Below are 19,785 nucleotides of genomic sequence, written 5' to 3'. Positions count from 1 at the left end.
GCCCCCCGACCTCCTCCCCCACCCGCTTCGGGGCGGACTCTGGAGGTCGCACCGCCCTCCCGCCGCGTCCAGGCTCTGCCCGAGGCGCCTTTGGCCGGGCTGGAGGCGAACGCGAGGGAGGCGGTCCTGTGCTCACTGGGCAGTGCTTGTTGCTGCTGTGTTTGAGGGCTGGCCAGAGGCGGAACCTGGAATCCTGCTGGGTCGCTGAGTGCTTCGGAATTGTGACTATCACGCTTACCTGGCGCCTGCCCCTCACTTTCCAAGCCACTGCCTCTCAAGCAGCCGCTTTTTAAAGAGGTTTTGTTACTGTTTGGGGAAGAGATGATTCGTGAGACTCTTCGGACTGTTTTTTTCTGAGTGGTAGTAGTAGTAATTTAGTGATTTAGTAGTAGTAATTTATGAAGTTAATGTTTAGCTTCTAAATGGCGATTTAGTGGACATTTCTGGTCTGGTGTGTGCCCAGTCGTGTCCGACTCTTTGCGACCCCATGGACTGCAGCCCGCCAAGCTCCTCCGTCCATGAGATTTTCCAGGCAAGAATACTGGAGTGGGTTGCCATTCTTTCTCCAACGGGACGTTTACCAAACAACTTTTAAATATCTTTGGAGAACAGGAAGTACTTGCACAGGTGTAGCAGAGAGGGTTTCTAAAGCCTGCAATTTGAGCGTGCTCTGAGGTTTTGTAACTCAACTGTAAGGTTTTCTCCATCAGTGCGAAGCCTCATTAATGCTTGCAAATGTACTGCAAGGCTTTATTTGTTAGATAAGAGTTTGCCAAATGTTTCCTTATCTGGAAGAAAATATGTATTTTTTTGCAGTGAGTTTTCAAGGCTATTTCTGAAGGATGTTTAAATTTAGGAGGTTCTTTGTGATTAGGGTCTGATTCACTTTTAGTAATGTTCTTTAAAGAAAAGCGTTCGTAATTCTCAGTATTTAAAAGAAGGAGAAATTCCTAACAAAATTCGGATTGAAATGAACTTTTGGCTAAGTTAATATTAAAAACTTCTTTTAGTTTAATGTTCTATTCTTTTCAGTTCCATGATGATGGTCTAGGCAAACAGAAATGAAAACAAATGAAACATATTGCAAAAGTAATATATGATTTATCTGCCGTTGTCATAATTTCAAACAAACAGACTGTAGGAAGAAGTTAGTTATGCTCTGAAAAAACAAGGGTTTTGTTTTTATTTTAAATTTTATTCGTTTTTAAAATGAACTCACTGTACAGTTTGTTTAGGTTCATAATTACTAGTGATAAAACATGAAAGTGATTTATTCTACTCAACTCACTGATTTTTCCTACAGTGTGAAAAATAAGCTGCCAAGAACAGATCTTTCATTTTCCCTGTTAACTAAAAAAATGTTTTTATAAATGTAGGTAGATTTGTATAGCTCTTGTAACTTGACACTAATAGTAATTTATTAATATTTTCTCTAGAAGATACAAAAAAGTGTTTTTTTTCAAAGAAAGCTATTTTAATGGTGGAAGGGCACCATTTTTCACCTAGTTTATTCTTTTTCTTAAAAAATAAACTTACAATTTTAGTAAATACTGTGATTCAAGATCTTTTCCATTATTTTGTGTCAAATGTGTATTTTAAACTGTGCAGTACCAGGATATTTTGGGAATAATGATTTAGAAGTCTTTTTTAGCCAAAGAGTTCAAAAATGAAAATTCTGTTTTAAGGTAATGTACACGTTCAGTAGTCAAATTACAAGTTATTTTCTTGCTGAAACTGTTGTTTTGCATTATAGTATATGCACACAGTAGGAACACGAAATGTTCTACCAGAGATAAAACTTTCAACGGTTATTTAAACTTTAAATGGGTTATATAATATCTTGGCAAGTTAGTTTTTTAAATACTAGGAATAATACATGTATAGAATATTTAGGCAAAAGTATTTCTTCTTTGCTTTTCCAGGTTAATCCATATCCTCTATCAGCAGTTCTTTTATTAACTGAGGATTCATGCTTGAAACTGTGGTCTGATTAGGACTGAATTTTAATGTAACTGGTTTTCTTGGGAATCTTGCACACTTTTTTCGTCCTTTGTTAATTGTAATCCCATGAATTATATTTTATGTTTTTACAAACATCATCCTAAGGGGTCCATAGGCTGCCATCAAAGGTGTTCTGTGACATACCCCAGCGTGCTGCAAGCCATTACATATGGTTGAAGAACTTTTATTTTACATGAGTCACTTCAGAAAAGTTGCTAGTTATTGTTTATGGCTACATGGTTGTTGTGTTATTTATGAATTAAAATTGTCATTAAGGAAGTTTTGAATTTTTCTGGAAAGTTGTACATAGGTTGAATTCTTCTAAATTAAATCTCTGTTGCTTACATTATTTCAGAATTGCTTTCACTTTATTTCTGATGCATTGCCTTCTAACATTGTAACTCATTTCTCTTTCTCTAGCTCAGTTCGTAAATGAATGTTTAAAATAATACTGTGGTGAATCCACTTGTAAAGTGAAGCATTCCCCAACTTTTTTTTGTAATTAGAAGTTTTCATATTTTAAGTTTTCTTAAAGTAGGATAGCTCTACAAATGAAACTGCTTATTTTCTACTAAGAATGACTTAATAGATTTTAAAATTTGGAAGTTAATAATTCATTGTACAGTTTATCCGATGCCACTAATCTGGATTAAGTCTTTAGTCAAGATTGATACTTCAGTTTACAGAAATGGAGGAATAACAAAATGGAGTGTAAAATATCAATACAGCTTTTACTTTTTCTTCAAATGTGTTTTTTATATTATTAAAAATCATTTTATATCAAAGATTGTGTTTTTGCTGTCGTTATAATTAGCTTGTGTTTTTACTGAGTGCCTGCCATGTTTTGGGCATTTATTAGTTATTTTAGACATGGTTTGTGATTCTTACAATAATTCTATGAACTTTTTAATATAGATTATAATTAGAGATAATGGAATTAATTTTCTTTTAATGATTAAGTAGTTGAGTAATATGCTGTGTTGGTGGAAGTTTTTCAGAGGTAGAATAATTGGAAATCATGAGGTCAGTATCAGAACATGAATTCCATCCTTGTCAAGAACCCATCAGGGCATTCTTTGTTGACCAGGTACTTTGTGCTTTATCTTCTTCTAAACTTCTCACCCTGCATAGTAAAATCTTGGCCCTCTAATGATGGCCCTCCCTGTTTTTAGGTTAGCAGTCTGTTTGAACCCTAGAAGATGTTTCCTCTTTTAAGGTACTGCTGTATAGGCCTGAAATAATCTTAACCTCCTTGTCAGTATCCTACTGACACTAACCTAGCTGCCAAGTGGAGGGAAATTGTCCTATACCTTTAATGCCTAGGTCCTCTTTATTGATTTCATAGGGAGAAGGCAATGGCACCCCACTCCAGCACTCTTGCCTGGAAAATCCCATGGATGGAGGAGCCTGGTGGGCTGTAGTCCATGGGGTCGTGAAAAGTCGGATTCGACTAAGCGACTTCACTTTCACGTTTCACTTTCATGCAATGGAAAAGGAAATGGCAACCCACTCCAGTGTTCTTGCCTGGAGAATCCCAGGGACCAGGGGAGCCTGGTGGGCTGCCGTCTATGGGGTCGCACAGAGTCGGACACGACTGAAGCGACTTAGCAGCAGCAGCAGCAGGGTTTGTTGATTGAGGTTTCGCTTTATTTCCTGAGCTTCATTCAGTAAGTATTTAATGACTGCCTACCATGCACTTTGTATTGTTCTAGTTGCTTGGAGTTCAGTTTATATTCTAAGAGGACTGGGAGGAGAAACAATGATAAACAGTGATAAAAAACAGTAAGTCAATTGTATGTTATCTTAGTTGGTGAAGAATGCCAAGGAGAAAAGAAAAAGTAGATCAGGGCAAGGGGAATTGGGAATATGGAGTGGGTTGCAAATTTAAGTATAAGCCTCATATAGAAGGTGATTTTTGAGCAAAGCAATCATGAAGTGCTTTGGGAGAAGTCTTGTGGGTATCAAGAGGAAGTGTATTCCAGGCAGAGGAATAGAGTGTCAAGGCTTTAGAGCAGGAGTTTGCATGGTTTGTTCAGGAATAACAAGGAGGCCCATAAAGTTGAAAGCGGAGAATATAAAGGGAAAGTAGTTAGGGATGAAGTTAGAGGTGAGAAGATGGGCCGGTGTTACATAAGAAGAAATGTATATTTGGTCTCTGCCTGTTTCCTGGCACACAGCTCTGAAAATTCTTGGAATCTGCAAGGTGATAAATGTGTGTTGAGATGGCTATGGTTGAGATAAACGTGTGTTGGTGACTGGGTGCTAGCCGCAGGGTGAGAACTGATTGCCACAAAACCAACCGTGTGATTAGAGGATTGAAATTTTCAGCCCTCCACCCCTTCTCCTCACCATACACATATACACACACCTCCAGAGAGGGGAGAGGTGGAGGTTGAACTACTCGCCAGTGGCCAAATATTTAATCAAGCATGCCTACACAATGAAGCCTCCATTAAAAAATCCTAACTGAAGCGGTTTGGAGAGCTTCTGTATTGGTGAACTTGTAGCAGTGTTGGGAGAATGGTGTTCTTGAGAGGGTGCAGAAGCACCCACATTCTTTGCCCTGTGCAGCTCTTCCGTCAGGCTGTTCGTGAGTTATATCCTTTTATAATGAACTTGAAATCCACTCAAGTAAGCTGTTTTCCACAGCCATGCCAGCAAGTTAATTGAATCCTTGGCAGAGGTTGGAGGGAACCCCTAACTTATTGGTGGTTGATCAGAAATACAGGTGACTACTTGGGACTGGTGGTTGGTGTCTGAAATGGGGAGTCAGTCTAGTGGGACTGAGCCATTGGCTTGTGGAATCTGATACTAACTCCAGTAGTGTCAAATCGAGTTAAATTGTAGTGTCTTTTGAGAATTAGAGAATTGCTTATTGTGTAAAAACCCACACATCTGGGCTCAGAAGTGGTGTGAGTTTAGAAAAAAGCGTTTTTACTTTTAGCAGGTAGTATAAGTTTTGCAGGCCATTGTAAAGACTTTTGGTTTTTAATGTGAATGTAATAAGGACCCATTAAAAAGTTTTGAGCAGAGGGATGGCTTTATCATTTAATTTTAGAAGTCTTATGTCTAATTTGAAAATAGACTGTAACAGTTAATGGTAGAAGCAAGGAGACAATTAGGATGTTATCTGGCAATCCAGGAAAGATCTGATGATGGCGAAGTCCAGAATAGTAGAAGTGGAGGTGCTAAGAATTGGGCACATTCTGTCTGAGATATTCAAGAAAGAGGCGTCAAAGATGATATCAAGATTATTTCTTCTGAGTGACTAGAACGATGAAGTTATCATCAACTAAGATGGGGAAGAAGATTGAGGTAAAGCAGGAGTTCAGTTTGGAGCTTTGTCAAGGCAAAGGAATGTTGGGTGATACCTGCCTTGGCATACTTTTCTTCTGAAGATCATGTCTTAAAGCAGATTGCCATAAGCCATTGTCTTTCATGTTCATACTCTGTATTCTGGATACATACACACTCTTGTTTTTCTCTAATTATTTACCATTAGAAACTAGTGATTAGTAACAGCCAGAATAAATAAAGCACAGTTCTTTATTGTACATAAAGAAGTTGAGCAAAAAGATACAAAACATTGAAAGTGACTTAAAATTTGCTTTTTGGGGTGGTGGTAGTATAGTTTGTCCTTATTACTTTAATTTTATTTTGTGTTTAATAAGTTTTCCAGTTTCATCTTCTCCAGTTCCTCCATTTGTACAGTGACAGTGCTTTTCTATATCAAAAGTCATCTATTATCTTTCTTACTATAATCCTTCAACTTTATAAAGAGGAGCCCTATAATGAATGAGGTTTCTTTTTTTTTTTTTTGCTTTAACTTGCTATCTACTTACATATGGGAAGATCCCTTGGAGGAGGGGATGGCAACCCACTCCAGTCAGTATTCTTGCCTGGGGAATCTGCATGGACGGAGGAGTCCGCTGGGCTGCAGTCCATAGGGTTGCAGAGTTGGACATGACCGAAGTGACTTAGCATGCACACTTACCTATGTATAGGTATATGTATCTCTGTACTTATAGATAGCTTGCTATCTAGTTATCTAAAATAAAGTTGTAAATAGTTTTTCTAGTAAGGTGGACGGTTGTAATATATCACTGAAAAGTCTTCAGTGTGTCCCTTAGTTAGCTATATTGCTTATTAGTGTAAAGATGTTAAAATGAAATTTCACTTTAGAGTTTGATGGCTAGGAAGGGTACTATTAAGAATGTATTTCAGTAGCTTTATTAACAGTGATTCTCTCCTTCTGCGGGATTGTATGTATTTCTAATTTTCTGTTTGCAATATTTATGTGTATTTTAGATATCTATATAAAAAACAAATACTATTTTATAATCAAGAAAAAAACAATATACTTAAAAGAACAAAGGCGTCTCTAAGGCTTTATCAGCTATTGTGTTAGTTTCCTAGGGCTGCTGTCTACAAAGGACCACAGACCAGACAGCTTAAAGGAATAGAATTGTTCTCTCAAGGTTCCAAAATCAAGGTGTTAGCAGGATTGGTTCCTTTCTAGGGCTCTGTACAGAATCCTTCCTTGCCACTGTCTAGCTTCTGGTGGTAGCTGTCAATTCTTGGTGTTCTTTTACTTGTAGCTGTATCATTCTAACCTCTGCTTATCATCTTCACACGATATTCTCTCTGTTTGCCTGTGTCTCTTCTTCTAATGACTTCTGCTAGTCTTTTTGATTAGGCTCCATCCTAATGATCTCATCATAATCTAATCTCATCTGTAAAAACCCTATTTCCAAATGAGATCATGTTCACAGGTACTAGAGGCTAGGACTTCGAAGTACTTGGGGGGCGGAGCACAGTGCGACCATAACAGCTATGAAGTGAAGTCTCTCAGTTGTGTCTGACTCTGCCACCCCATGGACTGTAGCCTACTGGGTACTCCGTCCATTGAATATTCTAGGCAAGAGTACTGGAGTGAGTTGCCATTTCCTTCTCCAGAGGATCTTCCTGACCCAGGAATTGAACCCCGGTCTCCCGCATTGTAGGCAGATGCTTTACCGTCTGAGCCACAAGGGAAGCCCTTTACACCAATAATGAGTCCAATTTCAGCTATTACTACCATTTACTGAGACTGATCTAGTAGCCTAATCAAATCATTGGTGGTTAGAATTTACAGTTGCATTAAAAAGAATACAAACTTCGAAAAAGATCTTACTATGGAGATAAAAGATGTGTTGTTGTTTAGTCACTAAGTTGTGTCTGTCTGTGACCCCATGGACTGTAGCATGCCAGACCTCCCTTTTCATCACCAACTCCCGCAGTTTACACAAACCCATGTCCATTGAATAGGTGATGCCATCCAACCATCTCATCCTCTGTCGTCCCCTTCTCCTCCTGCCCTCAGTCTTTCCCAGCATCAGGGTCTTTTCACATGAGCCAGCTCTTCTCATCAGGTGGCCAAAGTACTGGAGTCTCAGCTTCAATATCAGTCCTTCCAATGAACATCTTCTTTAGGATGGACTGGTTGGATCTCCTTGCAGTCCAAGGGACTCTCAAGAGTCTTCTCCAGCACCACAGTTCAAAAGCATCAATTATTCAGTGCTCCGCTTTCTTTATAGTCCAACTCTCATATCCATACATGACTACTGGAAAAACCATAGCCTTGACTAGACATTAATTTATTAATGTCTCTGCTTTTTAATATGCTGTCTAGGTTGGTCATAACTTTTCTTCCAAGGAGCAAGCGTCTTTTAATTTCATGACTGCAGTCACCATCTGCAGTGATTTTGAATCCCCGAAAAATAAAGGCTGCTGCTGTTTCCACTGTTTCTCCATTTGTTTGCCATGAAGCGATTAGACTGGGTGCCATGATCTCTGTTTTCTGAATGTTGAGCTTTAAGCCAATATTTTCACTCTTCTTTTTCACTTTCATCAAGGGGCTTTTGAGTTCCTCTTCACTTTCTGCCATCTGAGGTTTTTGATATTTCTCCTGGAAATCTTGATTCCAGCTTGTGCTTCCTCCAGCCCAGCATTTCATGTTGTACTCTGCATATAAGTTAAATAAGCATGGTGACAATATACAGCCTTAACGTACTGCTTTTCCTATTTGGAACCAGTCTGTTCCATGTCCAGTTCTAACTGTTGCTTCCTGACCTGCATACAGGTTTCTCAAGAGGCAGGTCAGGTGGTCTGGTACTCCCATCTCTTTAAGAATATTCCACAGTTTATTGTGATCCACACAGTCAAAGGCTTTGGCATAGTCAATGAAGCAGAAATAGATGTTTTTCTGGAACTCTCTTGCTTCCTTGATGATCCAGCGGATGTTGGCAATTTGATCTCTGGTGCCTCTGCCTTTTCTAAGACCAGCTTGAACATCTGGAACTTCACGGTTCATGTATTGCTGAAGCCTGGCTTGGAGAATTTTGAGGATTACTTCTCTAGTGTGTGAGATGAGTGTAATTGTGCGGTAGTTTGAGCATTCTTTGGAATTGCCTTTTTTTGGGATTGGAATGAAGACTGACCTTTTGCAGTCCTATGGCCACTGCTGAGTTTTCCAACTTTGCTGGCATATTGAGTGCAGCACTTTCACAGCATCATCTTTCAGGATTTGAAATAGCTGAACTGGAATTCAATCATCTCCACTAGCTTTGTTCGTAGTGATGCTTTCTAAGGCCCACTTGACTTCACATTCCAAGATGTCCGACTCTAGGTGAGTGATCACACCATCGTGATTATCTGGGTCATGAAGATCTTTTTTGTATAGTTCTTCTGTGTATTCTTGCCACCTCTTCTTACTATCTTCTGCTTTGTTAGGTCCATACCATTTCTGTCCTTTATTGAGCCTATCTTTGCATGAAATGTTCCCTTGGTATCTGTAATTTTCTTGAAGAGATCTCTAGTCTTTCCGATTCCTCTGTTTTCCTCTATTTCTTTGCATTGATCGCTGAGGAAGGTTTTCTTACGTCTCCTTGCTATTCTGTGGAACTCTGCATTCAAATGGATCTATCTTTCCTTTTCTCCTTTGCTTTTTGCTTCTCTTCTTTTCACAGCTATTTGTAAGGCCTCCTCAGACAGCCATTTTTGCTTTTTTGCATTTCTGTTTCTTGGGGATGGTCTTGATCCCTGTCTCCTGTACAGTGTCACGAACCTCTGTCCATAGTTCATCAGGCACTCTATCAGATCTAATCCCTTAAATCTATTTCTCACTTTCACTGTATAATCATAAGGGATTTAGGTCATATCTGAATGGTCTAGGGATTTTCCCCACTTTCTTCAATTTAAGTGTGAATTTGGCAATAAGAAGTTCATGGTCTCAGCCACAGTCAGCTCCCAGTCTTGTTTTTGCTGACTGTATAGAGCTTCTCCATCTTTGGCTGCAACAAATGTAATCAGTCTGATTTCAGTGTTGACCATCTGGTGATGTCCATGTGCAGATTCCTCTCTTTTGTTGTTGGAAGACGGTGTTTGCTATGACCAGTGCGTTCTCGTGGCAAAACTCTATTAGCCTTTGCCCTGCTTCATTCTGTACTTCAAGGCCAAATTTGCCTGCTACTCCAGGTTTATCTCGACTCCCTACTTTTGCATTCCAGTCTCCTGTAATGAGAAGGACATCATTTTTGGGTGTTAGTTCTAGAAGGTCTTGTAGGTGTTCATAGAGCTGTTCAACTTCAGCTTCTCAGCATTGCTGGTTGGGGCATAGGCTTGGATTACCGTGATATTGAATGGTTTGCCTTGGAAATGAACAGAGATCATTCTGTCGTTTTTGAGACTGCATCCAAGTACTGCATTTCGGACTCTTCTGTTGACTGTGATGGCTACTGCATTTCTTTTAAGGAATTCTTGCCCACAGTAGTAGATATAATGGTCATCTGAGTTAAATTCACCCATTCAAGTCCATTTTAGTTTGTTGATTCCTAAAATGTCTACGTTCACTCTTGCCATCTCCTGTTTGATTACTAGACAATTATAAGGCGCTGATTAAAGAAACTGAAGACAACACAAACAGATGGAAAGATATACTGTGTTCATGGATTGGTATAATTAATATTAAAATTATCCAACTACCTAAGACAGTCTACAGATTGAGTGCCATCTGTATCAAAATACCAGTGGCATTTTTCACAGGACTAGGCCAAATAATTCTACAATTTGTGTGGAAAAAAGACCCTGAGTAGCTAAAATATTTTTGAGAAAGAAAAGTAAAACTCAGTGTATCATGTCCCCTTACTTCAAGCTGTATTACACAGCTGCAGTCACCAAAAGAATATAATACGGCAGGAAAACAGATTCATAGATGAATGGAACAGAATAGAGAGCTCGTAAATGAACCCACAATTGATCTGTAACAAAGGAAGCAAGAATATACAGCGGGAAAGACAAGTGTTCCGTAAATGGTCCTGGGAGAGTTGGATAGCTCTGTGCAAAGGAGTCACTGGACTAATGTGTCACACCATGCACAAGTATAAATTCAAAGTGGATTAAAGATTGAAATATAAGACCTAAAACCATAATTCTGGAGGAATACATAGGCAATACTATCTTTGACATTAGTCTTAGTAATATTTTGGGGGCTATATCTCCAAAGGTAAAGCAAACAAAAGTAAAAATATACAAATGGGACTACATCAAACCGAAAATCTTTTGCACAGCAAAGGAAACTGTCAGCAAAGGAAACTGTCAACAAAAGGAAAAGGCTACCTGCTGAATGGGAGAAGGTATTTGTTACTAGTATATCTGATAAAGGGTTAATACCCAAAATATACAAGGAACTCATACAACACAATATCAGAAGAAAAACAAGCTGATTAAAAAATGGGTAGAGGATCTGAATAGATATTTTTTCAAAGAAGATAGATTGCCAACAGGCACATGAAAAGATGCTCAGCCTCAGTAATCATCAAGGAAATGCAAGTCAGAAACACAAAGAAATATCACCTCAGACCTGTCAGAATGGCTGTCATTTGAAAAAACGACAGGGACTTCCGTGGTAGTCTAGTGGCTAAGATTCCGCACTCCCAATGCAGGGGGCCTAATTTTGATCCTTGTCAAGGAATGAGATCCCATGTGCTTCCAATAAAGATCCTGCATGTCTCAACGAAGAGCCACAGCTACGACCCAGTGCAGCCAAAACAAAGACCACAGGTAACAAGTGTTGGCCAGGATGTGGAGAAAAGGGAGCTGTTGTGCACTATTGGTGGAGATATAAATTGGCCAGCCACTGTGGAAAGTAATATGGAAACTTCTCAAGAAATTAAAAATAGGACTGCCAAAAGAAAAAAAAAGAGCTGTCAAATGATCCAGTAATTGCACTCCTGAGTATTTATCAGAAGAAAGCAAAAACACTATTTTGAAAAGATGTATGCATCCCTGTGTTTATTGTAGCATTATTTACAACAGCCAAGATATGGAAGCAAACCAGGTGCCCATCAGTAGATGAATGGATAAAGAAGAGGTGCTGCATGTATTTATATACATACAGTGGAATATTATTCACCTATAAAAAATGAAATGTGCCAATTGTGACAACTTAGACGGACCTTAGAGAATATTACATTAACTGAAATAAATCACGTATAAAAAAAAATACTGTGTGATTTCATTTATATGTGGAATCTAAAAACAAAACAAACAATCATACATAGTAAAATAGAGACAGAATTATGAATATAGAGAGCAAACAAGTGGTTGCCAGAGGACCAAGTTTGCAGGGAAGAAGGAAGTATGTGAGGGAGCTTAAGAGGTATAAGCTTCCATTTGCAAAGTAAACCAGTCATGGGTATGAAATGTACAGTGTGGGAAATATAGTCAATAACTGTGTAATATTTTTGTAAGGTGACATTTTGTAACTTTTTTTTTCTCCTTGAAATGTCTAGAAGTGCCAAATTGCTATGTTGTATAACAGGAGCTAACATAATGTTATAGTTCAGTTATACTTCAAAAACAAGCAAACATACAAATAAACTCATAGGAAAAGGGCAGATTGTGGTTACCAGAAGTAGGGGCTTGGGTCAGTGGGTAAACTAGATGCAGGTTGTCAAAAGGTACAGGTTATGCCTCCTTGTTATAAGATAAATAAGAGCTAGGAATGTAATATACAACGTGATGATTATAATTAAAAACTGCTGTTTGTTATATGAAAGTTCTTAGAGTCAATCCTAAGAATTCTCATCACAAGGAAAATATTTTTTCCTACTTCTTTAATTCTGTGTCTATATTTGATGATGGATGTTTCACTGAACTTACTGTGATAATCACTTCATTATGTATTAAGTCAAATCTTTATGCTATACACCTTAAACTTATACAGTGCGTGTGTCAGTTATGTCTCAATAAAACTGGAAGGAGAAAAATCTGAATACCCTTTAGCTATCACTTTCCAGCCCTGTCTTCACTTGTTCTCCATAGCCCTGACATCTTCAGTGTAAGCAACCACTTATCTACTGTCTGTCTCTAGAGGTCTCTCTTTTGGACATTTTGGATGAATGGAATCTTACAGTGTGTGGTCTTCTGTGACTTTCACTTATCAACATGTTTTTGGTGTTTATGTTGTAGCATGTTTAAGTACTTCATTTCTTTTTATGGCTAAATAATATATTCTGTTGTGTGTGTACACACATATTCATATACACACATACACTATATTTTATTTATTCTTTAGTTGAATATATCGGTTGTTTTTCCACCTTTCAGCTGCTGTAAATATTGCTGTGTTAGCTCTTTTCTGCACAACTTCCCCAATATTTATTGAGAGAGTAAATACAGAATGCCATTTGAATTCCTAGAAAAAATTGTGTTAATTTTCCAGTGGCACATTATTCTTTTGACACACTGGTAGATTGTCAGGGTGGAGTGAGGATAGAACACGCAGGGGCCTCGAAGGTGTCTCCACGTGTTGTTGAGTTGCTCGGTGATATCTGATTCTTTGTGACCTCATGAACTGCAGCATACCAGGCTTCCCTGTCCTTCACTATCTCTTGGAGTTTGCTCAAACTCATGTCTGTTGAGTCAGTGATGCCATCCAACCATCTCATCCTCTGTCGCCCCCTTCTCCTCTTGTTCTCAATCTTTCCCAGCATCGGTGTTTTCGAGTGAGTTGGCTCTTTGCATCACGGGGCCAAAGTATTGGAGCTACAGCTTCAGCATCAGTCCTTCCAATGAACACCCAGGACTGATTTCCTTTTGAATTGACTGTTTTGATCTCTTTGCAGTCCAGGCGACTCTCAAGAGTCTTCTCCAACACAACAGTTCAAAAGCATCAGTTCTTTGGCACTCAGCCCTCTTTATGGTCCAACTCTCACATCCATGCATGCTACTGGAAAAACCATAGGTTTGACTATATGGACCTTTGTCTGCAAAGTGATATCTCTGCTTTTTAATATGCTGTCTAGTTTGTCATAGCTCTCCTTCCAAAGTGTAAGTGTCTTTTAATTTCGTGACTGCAGTCACCATCCACAGTGATTTTGGAGCCCAAGGAAATAAAGTCTGTCACTGTCTCCATTGTTTCCCCATCTATTTGCTATGAAGTGGTGGGACCCGAAGCTGTGATCTTAACATTTTTGAATGTTGAATTTCAAGCTAGCTTTTTCACTCTCCTCTTTCACCCTCATCAAGAGACTCTTTAGTTCCTCTTATACTTTCTGTCATTACAGTGGTATCATCTGCATATCTGAGGTTGTTAATATTTCTCCTGGCAATCTTGATTCCAGCTTGTGCTTCCTCCAGCCCAACATTTTGCATGATGTACTCTACATATAGGTTAAATAAGCAGGGTGACAATATACAGCCTTGACATACTTTTCCAATTTTGAACCAGTCCGTTGTTCCATGTCCGATTCTAACTGTTGCTTCTTGTGACTGTGGCTCAGATCATGAGCTCCTTATTGCGAAATGCAGGCTTAAATTGAAGAAAATAGGGAAAACCACTAGACCTTTCAGGTATGACCTAAATGAAATCCATTATGATTATACAGTGAAGGTAACGAAGAGATTCCAGGGATTAGATCTGGCAGGCAGAGTGCCTGAAGAACTATGGGTGGGGTTCATAACATTGTACAGGAGGTGGTGACCAAAACCATCCCCAAGAAAGAGAAATACAGGATGGCAAAATGTGTGTTTGAGGTGGTTTTACAAATAGCTAAGAAAAGTCAAAGGAGAAAGATATACCCAGCTGAACGCAGAGTTCCAGGGAATAGCAAGGAGAGATAAGAAAGCCTTCTTAAGTGAACAGTGCAAAGAAATAGCAAAAAACAATAGAATGAGAAAGACTAGAGATCTCTTCAAGAAAAGAGATATCAAGGGAACATTTTATGAAAAGATGGGCACAATAAAGGACAGAAATGGTATGGACCTAACAGAAGCAGAAGATATTAAGAAGAGGTGGCAAGAATACACAGAGAAACTGTACAAAAAAGGTCTTAATGATCCAGATAGTCATGATGGTGTGATCACTCACACTCACGTAGAGCCAGACATCATGGAGTGTGAAGTCAGGTGGGCCTTAAGAAACATTACTATGAACAAAGCTGGTGGAAGTGATGGAATTCCAGCTGAGCTATTTCAAATCCCAAAAGATGATGCTGTGAAAGTGCTGTAACCAATATGCCAACAAATTTGGAAAACTCAGCAGTGGCCACAGGACTGCAGCTGCTGCTGCTAAGTCGCTTCAGTCGTGTCCAACTCTGTGCGACCCCATAGACGGCAGCCCACCAGGCTCTGCCATCCCTGGGATTCTCCAGGCAAGAACACTGGAGTGGGTTGCCATTTCCTTCTCCAATGCATGAAAGTGAAAAGTGAAAGTGAAGTCAATCAGTCGTGTCCAACTCTTCGCGACCCCATGGACTGCAGCCTACCAGGCTCCTCCATTCATGGGATTTTCCAGGCAAGAGTACTGGAGTGGGGTGCCATCGCCTTCTCCGAGAAAAGGTCAATTTTCATTTCAATCCTAAAGAAAGGCAATGCCAAAGAATGTTCAGATTACTGGACAGTTGCGTTCATTACACATGCTAGCAAGATAGTGCTCAAAATCTTTCAAGGTAGGTTTCAACAGTATATGAATCAAGAACTTCCAGATGTACAAGTTGGATTTAGAAAAGGCAGAGGAACCAGAGATCAAATTGCCAACATTTGTTGGATCATAGAAAAGGGACTTCCTAAAAAAACATCTACTTCTTCATGTTGCACTTGTTACCACTGGCTGTAGTCTGATGCTTACCTGATGTTTTAATCTCACTTACCCTCCAAATGGCACTGGGGTGGTAACAGAACTTTCCTGTTTAATTGCATTGTGTGGGGTGGGAATTCTCCGCCTAAGGCGATGTGAAGCATGGAAAAGTTCCAACTAGAAACATCTTCCCAGTCTGTAGCATTCGGCCCTCCGTGTCTCTGGATGCTATTTCTCTCCCCGTCCATAAGCCAGTTATTGTACTTAATGTTTTTCCCTGTTTCTACTCAGACTGTTGCTTTTTTATAATCTCCGCAGAGCTGCATTGGAGGAAGAAAACCAGGAGGACATATTAGTTTGACATTTTGCCCAAGAACACCAGCTAAGATTTTTTAATTTATCTGTTTGTGTCTGTGTCCATCATAGAACCGAACCTATTATGGTAGGGATTGTTTCATAAATCTTTACAACCGTTGAGGCTGAGACCTGGTGCCTAGTTGTATGATTGTTGAGAGAATATAATTTCATCGGTTTCCTCCATTAAAAATACAAATTTACTACTGATACAGTGCTCCTTTACTGTTGTAAAATCATGACTGCGTTTATTAAAAATTGCTGTGAAAGTTTTCAGAATCATTTAGATCACTTTAGAAGAAGTTACAATCCACAGAGTTAAAAGAAGAAAACAGCTAACATAATGTAGTGTTTTATAACTCTTCAAACTTTTAGCCTGTCTTAAGCAGGGCTATCATTATTGTTGTTCCCATTTTATAGATGAAGCTATGAATCAGATGACAAGAATTTATCTAAGACCAAACATCTAAGACATGATCAATAATATGTAGGGCTGGAAACAGAAGTCTCTCGACCTGAATTCTGTGAAGACTACTGCTTTTCTTGTTTATTCCTCAGTGCTTTGCCATCATATTGGGCATTAGATCAGTGGTATTGAACTGACTGGTAACATTCTGTCCTCTCATGTTTTTGTGCTGTGAAGTGAAACTCAGTGACGTTCTCCCAGAGTTTAAATTGAAAGAAGTCCTTGCGCAGAACTTTTGAGGCCCGCCGTGATCTCTCTTTCCCAGGGATCCTCTTTTTTATCTACTCTCCTCTTTGTTAATATTTCTTCTGCCACGCCGGGCTTCTTACAGTCTTCTGGTATGCCAGGCATGCTGTTCAGTCTGCTCGGAAAGTCTTTTCCAAGATAGCGTCTTCACCTCCTTCAAATTTTTGTGTGAAGGTAACCTTTTCAATTACACTTTCTGTGACCATCCTATTTGAAAGTTCAAACCATCTCCCATTATATACACTTCTCATCCCCTTTGCTTACATTGTTTTTATGTTAGCACTCAGTGCACAGTTCTAGGACATGCTACGGTTTATTATTCACTGAATTATGGTCTATCTTGCCTCATCAAAATGTCATTTCTAATGTTTGTTGAATGAATTAATGCAGAAGAAAATTCAGTTGATTAAACTTTGTTAGTAATACTTGATTGTTTTTAATTAAGAAGTTGAACATTTTGAAATCCTTTTAGCCAGGAGCATGTGTTCATGAACAGGGTGGAAATTTAATTCCCTAAAATTTATCAATTTAATGTTTCTCCTGAGTTTTAATGCATGTCAATTTACATTAAATCTATTGACATTCTTAGAGAAATATGATTCTGTGTAGGGTAGATGACAATATAGAGTCTCTGTAGATGAATTTGTTTTAATAAACAGAAATATATAGTAGTACTGACAGTAAAGTTAGTATTATTCAAAGGACTACCTGAAATCTAAGTTAATTCTAGTAGTCTTTATGAAACCATCATGCAATCATTGAAATCTTGAAGTAGATAGTGATTAATATCACCTTGATATTTTTTGAAAATTTAAGTTATGAACTATGTTTTCATTTTCTTAATTTGAAAAGAAGTTTATTCTGATCCTTTTATGATTGTACATATACTATTTTGCTTATGTATTCAATATTTGTGTTCATAAAGTAAAAAAGGAATTTTCTTGATTAGCCTTTTATTTAAACATTTCTTTTCTTTTCTTGTAGATATGCTTTGAGGTCTCATTGGTATGAAACATGGAGTCACCTTTAGTAACTTCACCTGGAAAAGAGTCTTCTTTCTTGTTAAAAAAGCATAAGGAAAACAAATGACCAAAGGAATCATACCAAATGCTAACTCTGCATCTTTTTTATCATCTGTTTTTAAAACCATCAAGAACCATTTAAAGAATATGATTTCCTCATCGAGGTTATTTTTAACAGTTTTTTAAAAATCTTTTAATCTTTTTCATCTTAAATTGTACTCTTACAAAATTTAGCACAAAGATTTTTAAATCTTTAAGGCCTTGTTTAAAATAGCTTTCTTGTTTCGTTTTCAGAACCTTAATGCTTTTGTATCCTATTTTTACTTGACAAAGTCCTCAAAACTACAGCATCAGGAAAGATATGGACTTGGAAACTTACATTATTGTAATAGACTGGAGCAGATTTAAGTGGACCATTCAAGACCCCGTCCATTTAATCATCAGAAGTATCACATAAGTACACACATCTTAGCTTTAATGCAAGCAAAGTTGCTTGAAAATGGCATGGGTAAAATTCTTACGGAAACCTGGTGGCAATCTCGGAAAAGCTTATCAGCCTGGGAGTATGCTGTCCCTGGCCCCTACCAAAGGCTTGTTGAATGAACCAGGACAAAACAGCTGCTTTCTTAACAGTGCTGTACAGGTGAGACTGTTGTTTCTTGTCAAATTTTAAAAAGTGCCTTTCAGGAAATTCTTTACTTAATGCTTCTTTAACTTGTAAATGAAGAATAAAGTTATTATTATTGACTGGAATGACTTTTTAATATCACTTTTAATAGTAGCAAATATTTTGACTGGGCATTTTGGTTTTTATGATAAATGGAAACTTTTTTTCAACAGAGTGATACATTATTAGGATATAAAAACATCTGTGGCTTAAATGTTCACTTAGTGAAGTAAGAATGCTTCTTAAATACATAAAATTTCTTTTTTTTAATTAGCTACTGTATCCTGCCCCACCCTTGTTTTGGTTGAGAAATTCAGTAGAATCCTCATGGTTTAGTCTGCTAATAGCATTAAAAAAAAAACAACAGCAACAAGCTGCTTGGATTAAAATAAGAATGAATGAGTTTTTAATCCTCATTTCTCAAACTCCCTTCACCTCCCACTGTTTCCTTAAACTACCTTTTTAGAATTGTAATATGGACACCACTCTTTTAGTTAAATTTACAGTTAATTGCTTTTGCTTCAGTCTTTGTTGAAATTTTTTTAATTAGCAAATATGTATTAATACAGTTTTCTGCCAGAGATAAATATCCTTTCTTATATATGATAGTTTTTATTCAGCGTTTTCAGATTTCATAGGTGCCTTTATTCTTCTCACCATTGACTCTACAGTATGAAAGGTAAAGAAGATTCAGAATATTGAAATATTATTCTACTGACCCTAGAATGTACCTTAAAAGATTTTACTGAAAATAAATAGCTTTTCATATATTTTTCTTGCTGTTGCTTTATTTCCCCCTCCAGGGGCTTCCTGGTGGCTCAGTCAGTAAAGAATCCGCCCGTGATGCAGGAGACTGCCTGCAGTGCAGGACACATGGGTTCAGTCCCTGGGTGGGGAAGGTCCCTGGAGAAGGAAATGGCAGCCCACTCCAGTACTCTTGCCTGGCAGATCCCATCGACAGAGGAGCCTGGTGGGCTACAGTCCACAGGGTTGCAAGAGTTGGTCACGACTTAGCAACTCAACCAGCATCAGCACCTGAAACTTGAGAGCAGAAAGTGAAGTACTGCTTGAATAACTCATTTGATAAATGAGTGCATCGCGAATGTGTCAGATGCCCAGATGTCTGACCCAGACTTGTGTTCTCAGTTGCTCAGTACTTCTTAAACCTTGAAATGAATTGTGAAATATATTTTGTAAGAAATTACTAAAAGTGGACATTATTAAAATGTTTTACATATAACTCAGAAAAATGAGTTTATATGCCATTTCCCCTTAGTTTTTATTTTTATATTATTTTGAAGTGAGAAATATTATAAAAGGTTTATATTTATATTACTAAATACATATGCATATATGTATTATCTTTTCAGAATACATTAATTTTGTTAGATGCCATGTTAAAGTGCAACATGCAAATAATGCAAAAGAAAAATGCTTATATTATAAAATTATATTGCTAAAAACTAGTTCAACAACTAGCTTAGACTCTCACTTTCTAAAACAGGTGGTACAATATAGTCAACATTTGCAAATGAACTAGAATAAAGGTTAACTACAGTGAAGATAATTTTTGGTATGGATTTGTGAAATCATTTTTAAACTTTTATATTAAGTGATATACAGAGAAGTCACATAAAATATTTTTTCTATAGTTTGGATCCAGTATGACTTAAACTTTTTGCTAATCCTATAAAACATTCCGGTTACATTTGAAAGACTTAGTTTGTTAGCCTTCTAAGCAGATTATAGAGATACTCTCTTTTGGCTAAATATTTTAAGCTTTTATTTGATGAGGAAGTGGTACAATTAAGTAGATCTGACATATTGGTATGGTTTTAAGATCTTTAAGTTAAAAGCAAAGTTGAAATATTTAAAAGCCAATATTTATTGTGTTCCTACTGTGTGTTTGTAC

General features: G+C 37.9%; 1 protein-coding gene across 1 annotated transcript in view; it reads left to right on the top strand.

Moving 5' to 3' along the window:
- Window positions 1-19,785, top strand: part of USP53 (ubiquitin specific peptidase 53) — a 57,635-nt gene that overhangs the window by 247 nt on the left and 37,603 nt on the right. Inside the window, exons 2-3 of the mRNA XM_055434146.2 lie at window positions 17,169-17,370; window positions 17,501-17,849. Of these exons, the coding sequence (XP_055290121.2) occupies window positions 17,706-17,849 (144 nt within the window). The 5' untranslated portion in view covers window positions 17,169-17,370; window positions 17,501-17,705. The remainder of the gene's footprint in view (window positions 1-17,168; window positions 17,371-17,500; window positions 17,850-19,785) is intronic.

This window comes from Moschus berezovskii, chromosome 5 (genome assembly GCF_049115385.1).
Source record: "Moschus berezovskii isolate FMDL1 chromosome 5, NW_MosBer_1.0, whole genome shotgun sequence".
Classification (NCBI taxonomy): Eukaryota; Metazoa; Chordata; class Mammalia; order Artiodactyla; family Moschidae; genus Moschus; species Moschus berezovskii.
The sequence above is the reverse complement of the archived record's forward strand: the minus strand, read 5'-3'. Positions and strand labels throughout refer to the sequence as shown.